General features: G+C 36.0%; 1 protein-coding gene across 1 annotated transcript in view; it reads right to left on the reverse strand.

The window, feature by feature from the left end:
* Positions 1-5,204: 5,204 nt before the first annotated feature.
* Positions 5,205-19,134, reverse strand: part of LOC126974462 (uncharacterized) — a 304,322-nt gene continuing 290,392 nt past the window's right edge. The window contains exons 3-6 of the mRNA XM_050821967.1: positions 11,209-11,360; positions 10,292-10,536; positions 9,953-10,108; positions 5,205-9,010 (exon numbers count right to left, since the gene is read on the reverse strand). Of these exons, the coding sequence (XP_050677924.1) occupies positions 9,966-10,108; positions 10,292-10,536; positions 11,209-11,360 (540 nt within the window). The 3' untranslated portion in view covers positions 5,205-9,010; positions 9,953-9,965. The remainder of the gene's footprint in view (positions 9,011-9,952; positions 10,109-10,291; positions 10,537-11,208; positions 11,361-19,134) is intronic.

Consider the following 19,134-nt stretch of genomic DNA (forward strand, 5'->3'; position numbering starts at 1 on the left):
CCAATTCCGTGGCCATCTGGAGGGCAAAGCCAAACTGGCTTCAAAGAAACTGGGCGTCATAAATAGAGCACGGCAATACTTCAAGCCGGCCCACATTCTAGCGCTCTACAAAGCGCAGGTCCGGCCTCACATGGAGTATTGCTGTCATCTCTGGTCTGGCGCACCCCAGTATCAGCTCGATCCATTTGACCGCGTGCAACGCAGAGCAGCTCGAATTGTCGGGGACCCAGTACTCTGTGAACGGCTGGATCACTTGGCGTTGCGTAGAGACGTCCGTCGTCGTTATCACGGGGAGTGTTCCGAAGAGCTGTTCAACCTGATTCCTGCCGCCGAATTTCTTCTTCGCACGACACGCCACAAGTTACGATATCATCCCCACCATCTGGATGTGTGGCGGTCCTCCACAGTGCGGTTTTCAAGGAGCTTTCTTCCTCGTACCACGAAGCTGTGGAATGAGCTTCCTTGTGCGGTGTTTCCGGGACGATACGACATGGGTACCTTCAAGAAAAGCGCGTACACCTTCCTTAAAGGCTGGCAACGCTCTTGTGATTCCTCTGGTGTTGCAGGAGAGTGTGGGCGGCGGTGATCACTTAACACCAGGTGACCCGTACGCTCGTTTGTCCTCCTATTCCATAAAAAAAAAAAACGGTCGTTAGACTAACAGCGCTCGTATACGCCGGCTGAAAATTGACAATTTTTAATTTATTATTAAAATAGTTTTCTTTTAGTATTGAATACTCAATTTGCTTAAATATTGACAATACTTGACAATGCTTAAAAAGCCCGCTTTTGTTACCCTGAAATTTACGTTTAATTTGATTTGATACTATTTTTTTAAGAATTTGAATATTATATATTTTGTTAAGGTACGTAAAGTAAGCTATACTGGGTGGCCGAGAAGTTGACGTCCAAAGCTAAAATTTGAATTTGGCTCATTTTATTGGCCAATGTACTGGGAATTTTTAAAAATAGTTAGAAGCCATAGGCTTCTCAATTATTTTTTAAACCTTGAACATTTTCATGAATTTAGCTGGAGCAGTTATCTTGAACTCACGACTCAATTCTAAACTAGTTCCGCATTGTCTAAACTATTCATAGTTTCTCATGTGGTTATTGCAACTGTAGTTAATATTTATCAACAATAAAAGTAACTAAAAGTGTTCAAAGAAATTAGAAAAAAGTCCAAAACCTCAAATAGGTGAAAAAAGCGGATAAAAGGGGGAAAAATTATTATCTCCTAAACTACGCAAAATCGTAGAACATACATAGGGGTGATTTGGATACTCAGGTTTTTATAATTTTGCTTTGGACGTCAAAGTCTCCAGTGCAAATTTAAGTTTAATTCCCAACACAAGCGTTTATTTATTACTCCAGAAAAGTCTATCATTGAAATAGAATCACGTTACATGACTCATCTGTGATGCAAGGCTATCGACAGTAAACTATTCCAGGAATTAACATACATATATGTGCATGTTAGTTCGTATATAGATAATCTAGGTTTAAGTTGCTCATAAATATCATTGCGGCTAATGAGATGTTGTTTCGTTACTTTTATGTTGCAACATGTTTCTAATTACATGTAGAATTCAAACTGGATATATTTATACATAAATAAAATTGAAAACATAATTTTATAAACGATGCGGGACACGAACCTGCGACCGCGAGAGGTTAGAAATTTTGATTTCAGTTTTATTTGTGTATTAATCCCAGAAGTGAGGGTTATCACTTAAATCAACAAATTGTTTAGATTTGCAAGAGCGTCATCTCAATGTCAATTTCCTAATTTGTCCAAATATTGGGGTTGAGCAGGTTATCAACTGTAAAGTAGATGAAGCCACAGTCTGAGAGTTGAATTGAAGCATACAAGATTTTATCAACGATACGTCTCTCGAACGGTTGGCTCAGTTGGAAAGAGCACTCGCACGGAACGCGAGAGGTCACGGGTTCGACTCTGTTTGGATATATATATCTAATGAGTAATGTTAACTGTAACTGAAAACAAATTAATTGTTTATTATATACCCTGTATGTGTCTTGAGAGTTGAATACAACTGGGTTACCATTTAGTAATTCAAAAAGTCCTGACGATAAAAGTCCGTACTTCTTGGTTGATCTCGTTAAACGAAATATTAATCTATTTCTTTTCTCGTAAAGATAAAAGACTTATGTGATACTAGCAAACGTTGTATTACCATTTATAAAGTAATAAGAAAAAAAAAATAGAATTTTCGGGGTATAAAAAATAGATGACGACCGATTCTCAGACCTACTAAATATATCGTGCATAAAATGTATCGTACTTCATTAATTATTATATTCAATTGCCATCTTGCAACCCTATTTCTGCGGATGGAACAGAATTCTGAGCGGCGCTACAGTTGCGCTCGTCACCTTGAGACATACGATGTTCATTTGCCCAGTAATTTCACAAGCTACGGCGCCCTTCTGACCGAAACACAATAATGCTTACACATTACTGCTTCACGGCAGAAATAGGCGCTGTTTTAGTACCCATAATCTAACCGGCATCCTGTGCAAAGGAGCCTCCCACTGGTATTTTTGAATATTAAACTACTAGCTAATACATTGACAAATCAAAAATGGTAACGTATTTTCAGGGTTGTCAGGTGGACCATACGGTAGTATAATCTAAGTTTATGGGTTTTACCTATTACGAACCATAAGATCTTCATTAAAATATATCTACGTTATACAGGATTTTTCAATTCGATTGTATTATTTCGATTATATTTAAGAGCATTACTGTTTTTACACGCTTTTTATTAGCTTCACCGGTATGTATGTTTGTTTGTAACCGACTCATTTGGGCGCGATTTTGACCCACTTTAAACGGCCATATTTCGTTCAAACTTCGTAGATGGAGGAGCGATAAGAATACATTAATTTGACAAAATTACTCTACTATTCAATTTGCAAAATAAGATTTTTATTAATTTATATAATATTTTTCTTCTATCGTCGATAAGGCAGAAATTTTTAATCCCAACCAAAGCGTGTTTTTTAGTTTTTTTTCTATTTTTATTTATCTTATATCTTTAAACGAGCAATTCTTATATATATTAATATTATATAATAAATAATAATAATGATAAAATATATATATATAATCTGAATCTCGGAAACGGTTACAACGATTTTCGTAAAATTTAGTATACAGGAGATTTCGGGGGCGATAAATCAATCTAGCTAGGTTTCAATTTAAAAAAATGTAGTTTTGTCCGTGTTTTAATGAGAAACAGCTACAATAAAATTAGAATACAAAGGTAAATTTCGCCACTATATACAAGACTATAATAGCTCAGATGGGACATTGGGTGACCCGGAGAGCAGAAGACCCCGGTTCGAATCCAGGTGTCCTAAGTTGTCGTTTTAAATACACTGACCGTTAAATATATTTGCTGGGCATTAAAAGTAACGACTAAACTATAAACTAACCAACATTATCATTCATAAAATCTAATTACAAATTGATATCGACTTAATAGTTTTTGTCCGATAACCAATCAATCGATTTGATTGGCGAAGGGCCGACCAATAAGAAACAAGTTCTAGATAAAACGACAATTTTTTTAATGGATTCTTGCGTATGCATTGAATATATTCAAAGGAGTTTAAAACTTATGATAATCAGAATGCAGTTGACAATTGCTTGAGTTGTTTTATCAGTTAAGTACTGCGTATGTAATCTAGTAGTAATAGGGTCGCTTTTTATTGTAATGGTGTCTAAATAAATATTACAAGTCTTGTTTTTATAGTTTCAAAGAATCATTGAGGGCAAAATTTATAGAATTACATATTTTAACTATTGTGTGTAGGTGAATTTCCTAGAAACTGTCATAACCATAATGTTAAATTGATCAAAACAAAAGTATTACGATATTCAAAAGAATTGTTTAAAAAACGATTGTGTGGTAAAGGTTACCGCCCTCAGGCTATAAAATAATATAAATATAAACTAAGAATGTACAAAATGCTTACAAATATACATTTTCTTTTGATTGGTTTATTCGGACGTATAACGTTTCCCGCGTTTATTTTCAAGGCTCCTGACATTCGGAAAACTTCAGAATTATCATTGTATAGACAGTGTTGTCAGCTATAGTATATATATATAATATATATATATATATATATATATATATTGACGACCTGTATAGCCGAGTGGTTAGCGATCCTACCTACTAAGCTAGAGGTCCCGGGTTCGAATCCCGGTAGATGCAAGCATTTATATGATGAATATGGATGTTTGTTTCCGAGTCATGGATGTTTAAATGTATTTATGTATGTTTATATGAATTTATGTATGTTTAAGTAAGTATATTGTATTAAATATATCGTTGTCTTGTAACCCATAACACAGGCTATATATACTTAACTTGGGGCAAGATAATTTGTGTAAAAAAAGTGTGTCAATCTTATTATTATTATTATATAGTCAACATTTTGCATATTTTTGGTTTATTCTCAGGTATCACCTTATACCAAGTTTATTTGTAAGGCTGAATAATTCTTTTCACTGTAACCTTATAATCGGTGGTAAGTAGAATAAAAAAAGTTATTGACAATTATAAAACTACATACTATGTTTTATTGTATTATATGCCTTTGGATTAGAATTTTATAGTCGGATACAATCGCAGCTGGAAATATATATATATATATATATATATATATACCAACGAGAATCGAACTCGTAAGCGGTTGCTCCATAGGAATTCATCAGATATTGTCGATAAGGTAATCCACAAAATTTGGACTAGGATATGCCAACGAAGGACTTAATACCATATTTTGATGGTAAAGCCACAGTCCAAATGAATTTTGCTTATCTAATTGAAATTTTCTAACAAGATATTTCTCATAAGACACATAATAGCTTTAACGGTAAATGTATACACTTTTATAATAAAGTCCCAGCCACTGTTCAGGCATTATCTATAAATTTAAATGTTTTATTAAAAAATGGCTCTGTCTGTATATTTGATTAACATAAGTGCAAAAAAATGCTGGGATTGTTTCTTGCGCCGGTACTTTTCTCTGAGAGGGCCATTTGCTTCCGAAGCGGTAGTAGTGTCTGGTATATTAGAAATGACATGAAAAAGAATTCTAAAGGAATCAATTTTGAGAAAATAAATGCCTTTTATGCCAATTCCACACAAAGAAAAAAAACACCAAAGTAATTTATGAAAACTTTAATTCAGTTAAAACACGAGGAACAATCTCGACACAAGTATAAAACCACTTTCTTATAATAATTAATGTATGATTATTTAATGACTAATAATTGTAAACTTTGCTGCTATCCGAAAAAAACACCAAAACGTTTTAAAACGAAACAAACCTCTCTCGTCTACAAAAATTAATCCTCTCTTCTACTTCTTAGTCGAATACATAAAATTATACATGTATTGTCTTTAACATTAATATAAAAGACATTTAAGAAACAGAATAAATACTTGTAATTTTCTTTGGGGTAGCTTCAGCAAAATTTACAACATTAGCAGAACTTATAACATAAAGAAAACGTATTTAAACGACGAAAATTAAATTAAATGCTGACTTAAAATTAACAATGAAAAGAAAAATTTAAAAAGCACATTAAGTAATAGGAACTTAAACAAAACCAACATTTTATAATGTATTTGATAAACGTGTATATGATTTACCCAAGTTTTTTCGCCGGCTATTCAATAGCACTTATATATAGGGTCGAAGGGGGTAAGACGGGGTACTTGTACGGGGTAGAAATGTAACATTTTCGTGTCTATGTAATGCTTTAATATTTATACACACGGTTTGATCTCTCCGTCTTGCCTTCCTCGGGTAGGGCAAGAGGGATATCCAACAGGGATATTTGGAAAAAACAATTATTTTTTGCTTACAAAATTCGCACTTAATATTGTCTCTTCAAATTCATTAAACATACCCACAAGCAGAATCTGCAGCCTAGCTTTCACTTGACTTCTAATAACAAGCATTTACAATACAAGCATTGTATTTAGCCAACTACTTCTGCCCGCTATCATCACTTCTAATTCTTTTTTAGAAGGTTATGATGTTATAATAGTTATATGTTTGAAGTTATACTTCTGTAGGAGCGTTATGAAAAATTGATGAAAGTGAAATTTTAAGATGCGCGCGCATCAGTGTACACATAAAATTAACAGGTTGAAGTTGGTTCCTAAAATTCTCTGACGTTTGCGTCATTCGTTATTTTTTTTTGTTTCTTCGGCCATTATTAGGACAGGCAAAGGGTTCAAGCCCATACAGCCGTATTCATTATTTAATAATTAATTTTTTAAAGCCATCTTTGCAAGACTTTTACAAAATTGTTCTTTCTAATAACGTAACATTTTGAGGATTATTGCTTCGTTAGGCCAAATAAGTATAACTTCTTGTGTTCTTACATAAGTACACACACACTTTTTAGTTTCTAATCTTGCATATTACTGGCAAGGTTCAAAATACCATGCGCGAGAGAGCAGGACGGGGTATGGGATGTCAATTGAATTAAAAACAAAATAACCTCAAAAAATAATACGTAATTCTTGACACTTACGAACAGCATTATATTGTCTTATATAACGGCTGTTTACGGAATAAACATGTTCCAAATACAATTAAGAAAATCGCTATAAGTAAAAGGGTAATGTACGAAGTGTCTCTCAATTAATTCGACTAAAAAAATAATGTTAGTTCCGTTTTATGTTCATAGTCGACTGTTATTTGTCGAGTAGTTTGTGCTCAAAACAATTGTGATCTAACACCACGCTGCCCGCCACCTCGTCTTACCCCCTCCTCCCCAAAACAATAGTTATCAGAAATTGAATATACGATTATTTCTTTTTAAACTTGAAAAATGAAAGCATTGTTTTAAATTGATGATTTACCAAAATAATGTGGAAGTAAGATACTTTAGTGAATAGTTTCATGTTTTACTCCAATATTGAGACCTATTTAAAAAAAAATCTCTATAGTATGTTATGTGGCCTGCTGAAAAACGACTTAAATATATCTTTAAGATAGATAAAACAGATAAATACCAAAGTAATTTTCTTAACATTTTCGCAACTTTTTTTACCATTATACTGCTAAACAATAAAATAAACGTAAATATTAGTGAATCATCTTTTACATTAAACAAATGTATTTTGCTTGGATTAAGGATTGGTCTCCGCTGCGCTCCAAATAGATACCGCACTATCTAAGAACAATAGCCTTGTTTATGACACTCAATGGCATCTTTCAAATTTTGTAACATATGCTTCGTGTTGTTTATCATATGTGATCCAAGTGTTTTTCTCATTTCTTGTGGTAAGGAGGTATTATTTTTACAATGTTTTACTGCACAACCCGGCATTTTAGTTTCGATTATTAGCAAAGTTTAACAGGACCTGTGGCACGTCAACGTCATACATTGTTCGAGACGGGCTCGAGTTTGTCCACTTGTAAGTAGTATTTGTTGACGTACTTTGCCAATACGCCTGCGGTATCTAGTTAGAGCGCAGTGGAGACCAATATTTAATCTAAGGTATTTTGATAAAACATGATTGACAAAAAACATGACATTAAGTTACATTTATCAACCGTTTATTGTTCGAAGAATGATTTGACATCAAACTGTTTATTTTTAAAAAACAAAGCACTTTAGTATGAATAAAAACAAATCACCGCATTGACAATTTATACGTCTAGATAGAGCCTCTTGCTGCTAGACAACTGATGAAAACAGACCAGGGGTATTACTTTAGTGTGCGTGAAAAGCTACGTCTTACACCCTCGATTTTAATCTCACTTTGTGTTGGGTTTTGGTTTACTGTCAACCACAGGTTTGTTCGACGTTTTCACAGCTGTCATAGTCTTATCTAAACATATAAATGATTCAAGATTAGATATTATATATATAGATAGATATTATACATAATATTAATTTAGTACAAAAATATTGTCAGTTATAACTTATCTAAATCTTACACCAATATAATAAATAACATGCACTTTCTAAATTATATTACAATTATACAGTTCAGTTTAATACGTATTTTATTTTTTATGCAAACACTGATTTTATAATGAGGGAATAGAATGAAGCGATTTTTCTAAACAATTTGTTATTTTGAAAATGATATCCCTCATGACTGGTATTATGCAATTAAAATATGCAACCAAAATTTATGAATGATGCGGGACTTGAACTCGCGACCTCACGGGTTCCGTCCAAGCACTCTCATAATTGTTTAGATAAGAAAGATCTCAAGTCAATTTCCTGATATGCAATTATTGCGGTTAAGCAGATTATCAACTGTAAGTAGATTCTGTAGATGGAGACCAGATTTACGGTCGATGCGTCACTCTGACGGTTGGCTCAGTTGGTAAGAGCGCTCGGACGGAACCCCAGAGGTCTCGGGTTCGAGGCCCGCATCATTAATAAATTTTGGTTACAAATTTAATTTGTACAATTTTTCTAGATTTTATTTATTCAGATAAATATAGCTTTCCACAGTCATTCCATGTGTTGTGATTTTTACCTGACTAATACAGTAACCTACGCCCGCTCACCTCCGTTGATTGACTGAATTGTTTGCATTGCCAATATAATGTAGAGATTACAGCGGTAAGTATAGGTCGGCGGTTTCATGGAAAAATGTTCGTACAAATTTCCGCGAAATTAAGATTTTTTTTTAAAACGATTTTTTTTTACTATAAAATTTATAAAGAATCATCCAGTGAAAATTTTATCAATAGAATTTAGAAAAAAAAGATTATGAAGAGTTTTTTTTTAAGTTTAAATATTGTTTCTCCGTATAAGTACATTATCTTCACAAAGCAGTATGTTTGGATATTAGTAACGACATTTTGCTTGCAGTTAGAAGTCGCCATTTTATCACGTTTAATAAACACTTTGGTATTTGAATACAATATAAAAAATACTATTAAATATTTCGTTACATAGTTGTTGAAACTCCAGTCTTCATCAGTTTCTCTGAAAAAAAAAAGATTTAGTTACAAGCACATAATATAAATATTATATTTATTACTTTCACAGCATTTTATCATCTGGCTTTTTTATAATGGAGTATCTTATAAAATTTATTGAAGTAGACTCTCGTGTCTCGTGCCAGATTTTGGCGAGACAACACGTCCTGAGGATTCCTCGTGTAGAGGCGAAACACGTGTCGAATTGTTTAAAGACAAATATTGGCGGAATTAACACTAAAGAAAACTCAAATCATTTATATAATGGAGTATCTAATGCTGCTGTTATTGATTTTATTTTTGTACTGCTGAAAAGAACTGTTCGGGCAATCCAAGAGAGTCACTTAGATCTAAATTTAAGGATTTTAACATTACAACTATGTACGTATATCATAATTTAGTATGTGTTTTCATTATTTCAATATTTTTAGAAGATATACGAAAGACATAGTATATACTAATAATACTAGTGCCAGAAACAAACAAAAATTGCGTACGTACAAAGTACACATATGAACTACATATGAAGTCCTGGTACATGTTGCTAGGATAACACATGATTTTTACTCCTATGAAAGACATTACTATCACCGCTACCATAATTATACCAAATTCTTTCCTCTTATACCATAAAAAACATGGTATAATCTGTATTGCAAACTCCTTAGATCATTTAAACATGTCTAGATAGACTGTGACAGCTGTGAAAACGTCGAAAAAAGTTGTTGTTGACAGTTAATCTCTATTTTGTGCAATGCACGTACACTAACATAATGTGACATATAAATCGCGAGTGTAAGACGTAGCTTGTAACGCAAAGTTAATAAGCCTGGGCTGTTTTCATCGGTTGTCTAGCTGTCAGAGGCTCTGTCTAGATATATGAATTATCTAAGGCTAACTCTTTTCCTTCGATGAGAAAGGAGAGAAAAAGTACGGGTGAAATATGTACCTTTAGTCCCTTATCATTTTCTGTTCCCAGTGCTGAGGTCCTGCAGCTCGCTGCTGTCGTCACTGGAGGCGCTGGGGCAGCCGTTCTGGGCTGGGTTTGCACCTGCCATCATCGACAGCGGGATGGTGATGAACTGGGGCTGATTCGATGATGAAGCTGTGATAAAGTTTTATGTTTAAATTAGTACCAACTTCAAAATGTTATCCTATATAAAATAAATATTTGAAGTCGAATATTTTTTTCTTACATATTTTAATTAATTTTGTTTTATAAAGCCATTTTTCTGTCGATTAAATAAATAAATTAAATTAGAATCGAGTATAATTTCTAAAAACGAACCTCCATCTTGTCCTTGGTTCGCTAATCCCAGTATAAAGCTGTGGGGGTAACCCATTGCCAAATTCCCCAGTCCCAAATTAGTGCCGATGCCATCCAACCCTACTCCAGCCAAAACTCCTGATGGATACAGCATAGCACCTCCAGGAAGGTCTATTTTGGGCAAGATCCTCGGCAACGATGGTGGTGGTGCAGTCTCCGGTTCCTGGTTAGCTGATGATGTCGAAGGTTGGTCGGGGGGTTGTTCTCTAAAAAAGAAATTGCATTTTAAATATGGTTATGTCTGTAAAACACGGAGATCACTTTTAGTAACAATTTAGTAAACATTTTTTTAATGAACATAAAATACGGGACGAGCAGGACGTTCAGCTGCTGTTAATTGATACGCCCTGCCCATTACAATGCAGTGCCGATCAGGATTCTTGAAAAACCCAAAAATTCCGAGCGGTAGTACAATTGTGCTCGTCACCTTGAGACTTAAGATGTTAAGTAATTTCACTGGCTACGGCGCCCTTCAGACCGAAACACAGTAATGTTTACACATTACTGCTTTACGGCAAAAACAGGCGTGCAAAAATGTGCTAACCATAATCTGAAGTAGCCGGCATCCTGTGCAAAGGAGCCTCCCACTTAAAAGCTAAAGATTGCTCTTTTCCTCATTCAACAGCTTTGTCTCAGCAAGGCTTCGTGCGATTCGATTTGGTTTGAACCTACCTTTGCAATTCGTCCGGCTTTCTACCGCCCGTTAATATTTATTCTTTCAAATGAAAATATAATATAAATTCTAAATTGACATCATGCCTCAGATTATAATCTGGATATGAAAATTTCACTTCACCCTCATCAAATCACACATGTGTCAAACGACTGTCCAACAAACACATGAGCAGATAATGCAGTTTAAGACTGTGTCGAAGTACCTGCTGCTTTGTCCTCTGTCATGTGCACTGTTCCACTCTCTGTGGTTCTGGATCTGCTTTTCCACGTGATTCTGCAGCTGCTTCTCCACATTGCTGCACTCCTGGTCACTGCCGCTCTCGTCTCCACTCTCTCCAGATGACGCTGGCTCCTCCTGTCAACAAACACATCATTAGTAAATTGAGTACGAGAGCTGGTACTATAGAACACCCGTCAAAAAATAGTGGGCCTAATTTCCACCTTCCACAGATTGAGGGTTTTTTTAAAGGACGAGACGAGCAGGACGTTCAGTTGATGGTGTTTGATACCATTTACATTACAATGCAGTGCCGCTCAGAATTCTTGAAAAACACAAAATTCTGAGCGGCACTACAATTGCGCTCGTCACCTTGAGACATAAGATGTTAAGTAATTTCACTAGCTACGACGCCCTTCAGACCGAAACACAATAATGCTTACACATTACTGCTTCGCGGCAGATATAGGCGCCGTTGTGGTACCCATGATATAGCCGGCATCTTGTGCAAAGGGCCTTCCACTGGTAAAGAGTGACCAGCATTCGGCTCCGTATGCGTCCTCAAACAAACTTACTCGACGGTTTTAATTTTAATTTACACGTAAGGGTGACCTACCAGCGAAAAATGTCGTGGGCCACAAGTTTGGCAATTTATTCGCACGTCTGTCACTCCTGTTAAATTAACGATCGATTATTGGAAGAGGCGGGTAGTCTACCACTGACCTTTATAAATACCACTAAACAGGCTGTTCCGTATATTTGACAGCAATTTTTTGCCTGAAAATGTGCCTATTTGAGGCGCCACGCGCGAGCGCCCAGAGAACTAATTTTGACGTATAATACAAAATGGCTGCCAGAGAAGCGTACAATACTCTGAAGTATTTTTGCATTTTGAATTAATCTCGGTCGTTTTCCTTGTTATTCCTACTTCAGGAATCAACGTAATAAAGAACATATTTTTTTGTAAATAGTTTTCCTATTGATGTTTGTTCAGCTCAGGGTGTCATCACTAGCTTTAGTACCACAGACTCTCGCTATGGCCAACAGCGCCAAAATGGCGAATATCAAACAGGCACAAAAGCACTTTGACTGCCGCCAATCCAGTGGTAAATAGTAGAGGTCAGTGTAGTCTGCTGTCATGTACAGCAATAAGCTGTCACATACCAGAGCTCTGTGGGGTTCAGTATGCGTTCTTAGGTCGAAGGTTAAACGTTCGTTTATTCGCTATCGGACATTATTGACTCTGAAAGTTTTCTTAACGTTATCGGTTGACTGAACCCAATCTCGGTAATACTTAGGGTTGTCACTGTTATTAAAAAGAAGAAGTAAGCTAAGGCGTGAAAGCCGATATATTTTCTTATTAAGAAATATTTGTTTCTCTTACTTGTAACTTATTTATTTATTGCTCCAACAGGGTGAACACCAATTCAATTCCTTAATAACTAACACAGATATAACTATTTAAGTGACACCCCAATTATAGGTGCAAATCGAGAACAATTAACAAATGAACACAAACTGAGTTTTAGCAAAATTAATAAGCAATATATATTAAAAAAAAAGTATTTCAAAATTTTAAATTAATTAAAACTATGAGAAATTAAATTTACATTAAAATAAATTAAACTAACTTGTAACATACAGGCTAGAAACTATGTAATGTTTAACGGATTCTTTGGACACCATTTTCGCCCACTTTATACTGTTTTTTATGAATAAACTGTGATCAAATTCAGTTTTTATCAATAAAAATAAACCGCAAGCTCCATAAAATATTCAGAAATGACAAGCGACAGCCCTAAAGCGATGTTATGAAAGAAAACATTTTATCCGAAGCGGCCTGTTACGGCGAATGTTCTGGATAGTTTTATCGTGGCAGTTCAGAGAGTACTTTGCTTTGATGAAAATAACTGAAACGTTTGTTATTGGTCGGCTCTTTTGAACAGTTTTTGGAAAAACATCTTTTTGGCACTTATATGTATCCGGATTATAATAAAATCACTTTAAAAAAGAAAACCGTTATTGTCTGAGAGTAACCTTAGCTTAACTGACTTTTCTTCTAACCAGAGTGTGTTTCCCAGAACGCTTACTATGGACTTTATGGGGAAGCTCATGGTCGCTCAGAGGGCAATGGAGAGGGCTATGCTCGGAGTTTCCCTGCGAGAGCAAATCAGTAATGAAAAGGTCGGTAGGAGAACTAAAGTCACAGACATAGCCGAGATGGTTGCGAAATCGAAGTGGCAGTAGGCAGGGTACATAACTCGACGGACAGATGGCCAATGGGGCAGTAAAGTCCTCGAATAGCGACCACGTACTGGAAGACGTAGTGTTGGTAGGACCCCAAATGAGGGCAGCGCAAAACCGGTCGTCATGGAGATCTTTGGGCGGCCCTTGTCTTTTAAATGCTGATGGTGATGAATCTAAGCTTTAGCCACGATTAAATTAACGGTTTCTTACTTTGACTATGCTTCTAAACATGCTTACGCAACAAGTTACAAAAGTAACCGTATAGAAACATTAATTACGAACAAAAAAAAACTGTATTTAAATTGCAAACAAACAAAAATAAGACTAAATCTTAATACTAGTTGTATTCTCAAAGAAAGCTACGTTCACAATAATCGTTCGTGAAATGTGGGCGTGTGTGTTGAGCTACATAGTAATAATTACGGCTAACTAAGTACCCTCTAACGCACACGTCGGGCTTTGATAAACTAGTACCGATTGCATATTCATTCAAACTAAAAACAAATGCCATTCTATACTACATTATTTTAAGTGAAACTTTGTCAAAATGTTTATTATTTATTTATTATCTTTAAACTTATCTATTTATGTCAAAACGTTTGAGTATTTCTGTTGCATAACCTTGCAGATATTATATTAAATATATTGTTTCGTGCTGACACGGTAAACGATGATTTGAAAGAGTTACTATGTGATATTTCCCAATTATTCCCATTAGACCTCTACAATTGCAAAATGGTAAAATTTCACAATCATAAGTGTCATACATTGATTTTTGAAAATAAGACAGACGACAACACAAGCAGGACGATCAGCTACTGGTAATTGGTACGCCCTGCCCATTACAATGCATTGCCGCTCAGGATTCTTGAAAAACCCAAAAATTCTCAGCAGCACTACAATTGGAGAGTTTCTTGCGCTGCTTCTTCTCTCTCAGAGCACAATTTGTTTCCGAAACGGTAGTAGTATCTAGTAATTATTAGAAATGACATCAAAAAGAAATCTAAAGGAATCAATTTTGAGAAAATAAATGCCTTTTATGCCTTTTATTGCGCTCGTCACCTTGAGATAAATGTTAAGTCTCAATTGCCCAGTAAGTTCAGTAGACACGGCGACCTTCAGACCGAAATACAGTAATGCTTACACATTACTGCTTCACGGCAGACATAGGCGCCGTTGTGGTACCCATAATCTAGCAGGCATCCTTTGCAAAAGAGCCTCTCACTGAATGTACTGGTGGTACTGATGAATGACTAAAAAAAATTCACAAGGTTTGCTAAGTATCCGAAGTCAAAACCGATTCTATACAATCAGTATTCGAACACACACCAACACACGAATATTTAACAGTTTTAAACAAGAGAGTTTACCAAACAATCGATTAGTCACAATTTCAACGCAGCATTCTTATGCCGACGGTAGAAGAAGCGTGGCTGCAATCGGTAGCCGTTTTTGGACAACAGTTGTTTTGTCCACTTTCTAGATGACGTCACAATGCCCCGCCTCATTATTGTGCGCCTTTCATTTACTTCACTTAACTTTTCATCGAAAGAATTAGCTTTAAATGTGTTTGTTTACGGCTATCTCAAGCCATTCTAAGCGTATCTCTTGTATTATACTTCATAGTTACAATACGATTCTACCAACCATAGATAACAATTGAGTTCCGCATCCTCCATTATTTTTTTACAAATAAAATTTATATATTTGATCCCAAATGTAAGACATGTATAGACAGTCCAGCAAAGAAAAATTTAAAGAAATACATATTATGACTGTTCATTGTCAGTACATTTATGAAAACTTAATATACGAGGGGAGGTCAAAAAGTTCGCGGAATGACTGGGAAAAAAGATGAAATGATACATTATGTTATTTTTCCTTTTCAATATATTCCCCCTTAACACGAATACATTTTTGGGATCTGGCATATAACTTATTAATACCGTCGAAAAAATAGGTTTTGTCTTGGGCGTCAAAATACGCCGAAATCGCCGACTTGACTTCATCATCGTCTCTAAATTTTTTTCCACGCAGCTCTTTCTTCATCTTTGGGAATAAATAAAAATCGCTAGGGGCCAGGTCTGGACTGTAGGGTGGATGGCGTAGTTGTTCAAAACCGCATCGATGAATGGCAGCCGTCGCAACATGACTCGTGTGAACGGGCGCGTTGTCGTGCAAAAGGAGTACACCTTTTGTCAGTTTTCCTCTTCTTTTTTCTTTAATAGCTTCTTTTAATCGGTCCAATAGGGAAGCGTAGTACTCTCCCGTTATAGAAACACCACGTTCTTTATAATCGATCAAAAGAATACCTTCAGTATCCCAAAAAATAGTCGCCATGATCTTTCCGGCCGATTGCGACACTTTAAATTTTTTTGGGGGTGGTGTGCCTTTTTTGTGCCACTGCATCGACTCCTGCTTTGACTCAGGCTCATAGTGGTGAACCCAAGTTTCATCACCGGTTACAATTCGGGCCATAATTTCTTCCCTAACTTCTCCACAGCGGTCCAAATACTCGCGGGAACAGTTGACGCGCTCACGTTTTTGCAGCGGCGTGAGCATTCTCGGGACCCACCTTGAACACACTTTACTCATGCCAAGATGTTGATGAAGAATATTTAAAATTGTGGTTTCTGATACTCCAACTGATGCTGCAAGTTGTTTCTTCTTCAACCTTCCGTCTTCCAATACAAGTTTTTCAACTTTTTCAATGATTTCCGGCGTAGTGGCCTCAATGGGCCGTCCAGGTCGAGGATCATCTTCAATTGACTCCCTTCCTTGCTTGAAAAGGCCGTGCCATTTGTAAATCATGGTTTTACCAGGAGCAGAGTCTCCGTAAACAGCTAACATCTCTTGCAAAATAGTTTGAGGCGTTTTTCTTGTTTGGTGAGGAACTTTACGACGGCGCGATGTTCAATTTTCTCCATAGTGGCTAGTTTGTTCCCGATTTACTTGTTCACTCGTTTGTAACTCGAAAGCTAATGACCCAATTAGGCTAGAAATTGGCATATATAGTAATTATGAGTTACTCAAGTAGCGGCTACCTGGAGGAGCGACCTCACCCCCGCCAACCCCGCCATTCCGCGAACTTTTTGACCGCCCCTCGTACGTGCACAAAAATCGTCACCTTTACTTTCATTGCTATTGCTATAAAATAATCTAGTACCAGGCTGTCCGATCACTTAGATATTCAGCTGTGGAGTAATAAGATTACCAACAGAGCCATTTTTTTTATAAAACATTTAATTTTATTTTTAGAAAATGCCTGAACAGTGGCTGGGACATAATTATAAAAATGTATACAATTACCCTCAAAGCATACATCATAGGGAATATTCGAAAGAATTGATCAAGTTAATAACAGCAGCCATATTTCACTACCGGAAGTCAACTCGATGTCTCGTATCCCGCAATCAACCACGCTTTTCACGAGAAGCTAATATTAGTGGAAACATGCAAAGATTGCAGAATTATCAAACCGATATGACTTAGCGATCTCCAAGCTTAGAATCACTTCAATCTCTTAAGCTCTGGTAGTCTACATGTCCATGGGCAGTTGTTTTACAATAGCCTCTTCTAATTTATGACAAAAAAACCTGCAAGTTGAGGTTGACTTGAGCAGAAGAAGACAGAGAAATAATTATGTCAAAACAGTAGATAATGAAAGACAATATTTTGTGCCTACCTCTTTGGAAAACAGGCTAGGTATTTTTTAAGTTTTTAAATATACCTCACTTCTGGGATTAATCTTGGGCCTCTTCTTCTCTCTCACAGCGCCATTTGTTTCCGAAGCGGTAGTAGTATCTAGTATATTAGAAATGAAATCAAAAAGAATTCTAAAGGAATCAATTTTGAGAAAATAAATGCCTTTTATAGAATTTTTTAATTTCGAACAAAGATTTTTAAATCAATTATGATTATGTTAGTATTATTATAAGCGTGATCGAATCACAAGCTCAGAAATGGCTCGACATCGGTTTGAGGAAAATACCACGTTACCTTTATCTTACAAAAGACTGAAATATCTATCTGAGTATCAAGCCTACTAGAATTCGTTACCAGCAAGCATTATATCGTAAGCATCATATTACGACACTTTGCAACTTTCGAGTTTCCAATGAAGAAATATATACGCGTAAACAACCAGAAACCGTGTACACTATAATAATTAGTATTTATACCGAAAGTCGCGTATGCCAGCAATGTCTGCCAGAATGCGCATCATGACAATACCGACTTGCGCCCAGTTTTTGCTAGCGCGCGGTTTTGCGAAACCATTTCAATACCTCCGAGCGTAGAGGTGCACTTTATTAGCCTATAGTATTATACGACGTTTTTGTGTTTACACTTGCGACTTTGTCGTATGTTGCGACCGATCATTTGGGTTATCAACATCTGAAAATACAAACATGAAGGCTTCTTTTGAGTGTGTCATCGTACGATGATAAAGGAATTTTAGTCAATTCTCAATATGTCAGAATTGAAGATGAAAGAGAGAATTGGGAGGCTTCTTTGCATAGGATGCCAGCTAGGTACCTCAGCGACACATCTTTAGTTTTACTTATATCAGTCTTTTTTAAAGGGATAATTAGCCTGGTGGTGATTTCGTCCTCATGAGCGTGAGGACGAAAATCATCACCAGATACGAGATCCCTAAGGTTTTTCAAGAGCTCTCTTGAGCACAGCATTACAGGAGCGTTGCCGGCCTTTAAGATAGGTTTGAGTATTTAAACAACCCCACTGTCACCACACATCCAAATATATTATTAATGTCCAGTATTTAAGAAACGTTATCATATATGATATAATTAATAATTTATATCATAATGATATTGACGTTATATACATGATCATTCCATTATGGTTTTTGAAGTAGTTTTTTTTTTTTTAATTTAACAGTAACACAAACTTTAACGTTTATGTGTAGACAGTAATAATATATGAATAGTATAATGCACCTAATTCCGTCCCAAGTTACTACAAGAACCTTATAATACTCCGCCAATCAAATTAAACTTTCAAACGAACACAAATTTAATTAATCATTTAAATCGAAACGCGATAACGGTTATCACAAAAACCATTACAATTACGAGGAATCCTTCGACGGCCGGTATCGAAGAATTGCCCACGTGTCTGGGTTTACAACGAGAAATTAATTATAAGTTCGCAACATCGGCAGCGATTTGCGAGTGGCAATCCTTGTTATGAAGGCACGTTACGTTGGAGTACTCATGCGTCGCAACGTAGTTTTTTGTCGCATACGACTCGGGAATATAAAATCGCATCGTCGCCTTATTTGGTTAGGCCCTTAGGCGAGATTCCGTCAGAGTGTACGATCGGTATATATTTATTTGTCCTGGAGCAAGCCAACGACCGTGTGTTTGATGATAAGATAGTATTGTGCGTACGTAGACGCGCCTGCGCCGGAGTGACGGGCGTCAGGACAGACAGATCTGAGATTCATATTTATATTATTATTTGTTTGCGTTTACACATTCTGAATTATTGACATGAGCCTACAAGAATATATTTTAGAATGATTGAAGGATTTCTAGACATTTTGCAAAGTGCGTAACCGCAGATATATTTTCACGTCAGTTGTTGAGGTGAATGCTTTATAGCAACAAGACAGCCGTATAGACTGGTTTGAAACATTGAACAA

The sequence above is a fragment of the Leptidea sinapis genome, chromosome 32, assembly GCF_905404315.1.
Source record: "Leptidea sinapis chromosome 32, ilLepSina1.1, whole genome shotgun sequence".
In the NCBI taxonomy this organism is placed as follows: Eukaryota; Metazoa; Arthropoda; class Insecta; order Lepidoptera; family Pieridae; genus Leptidea; species Leptidea sinapis.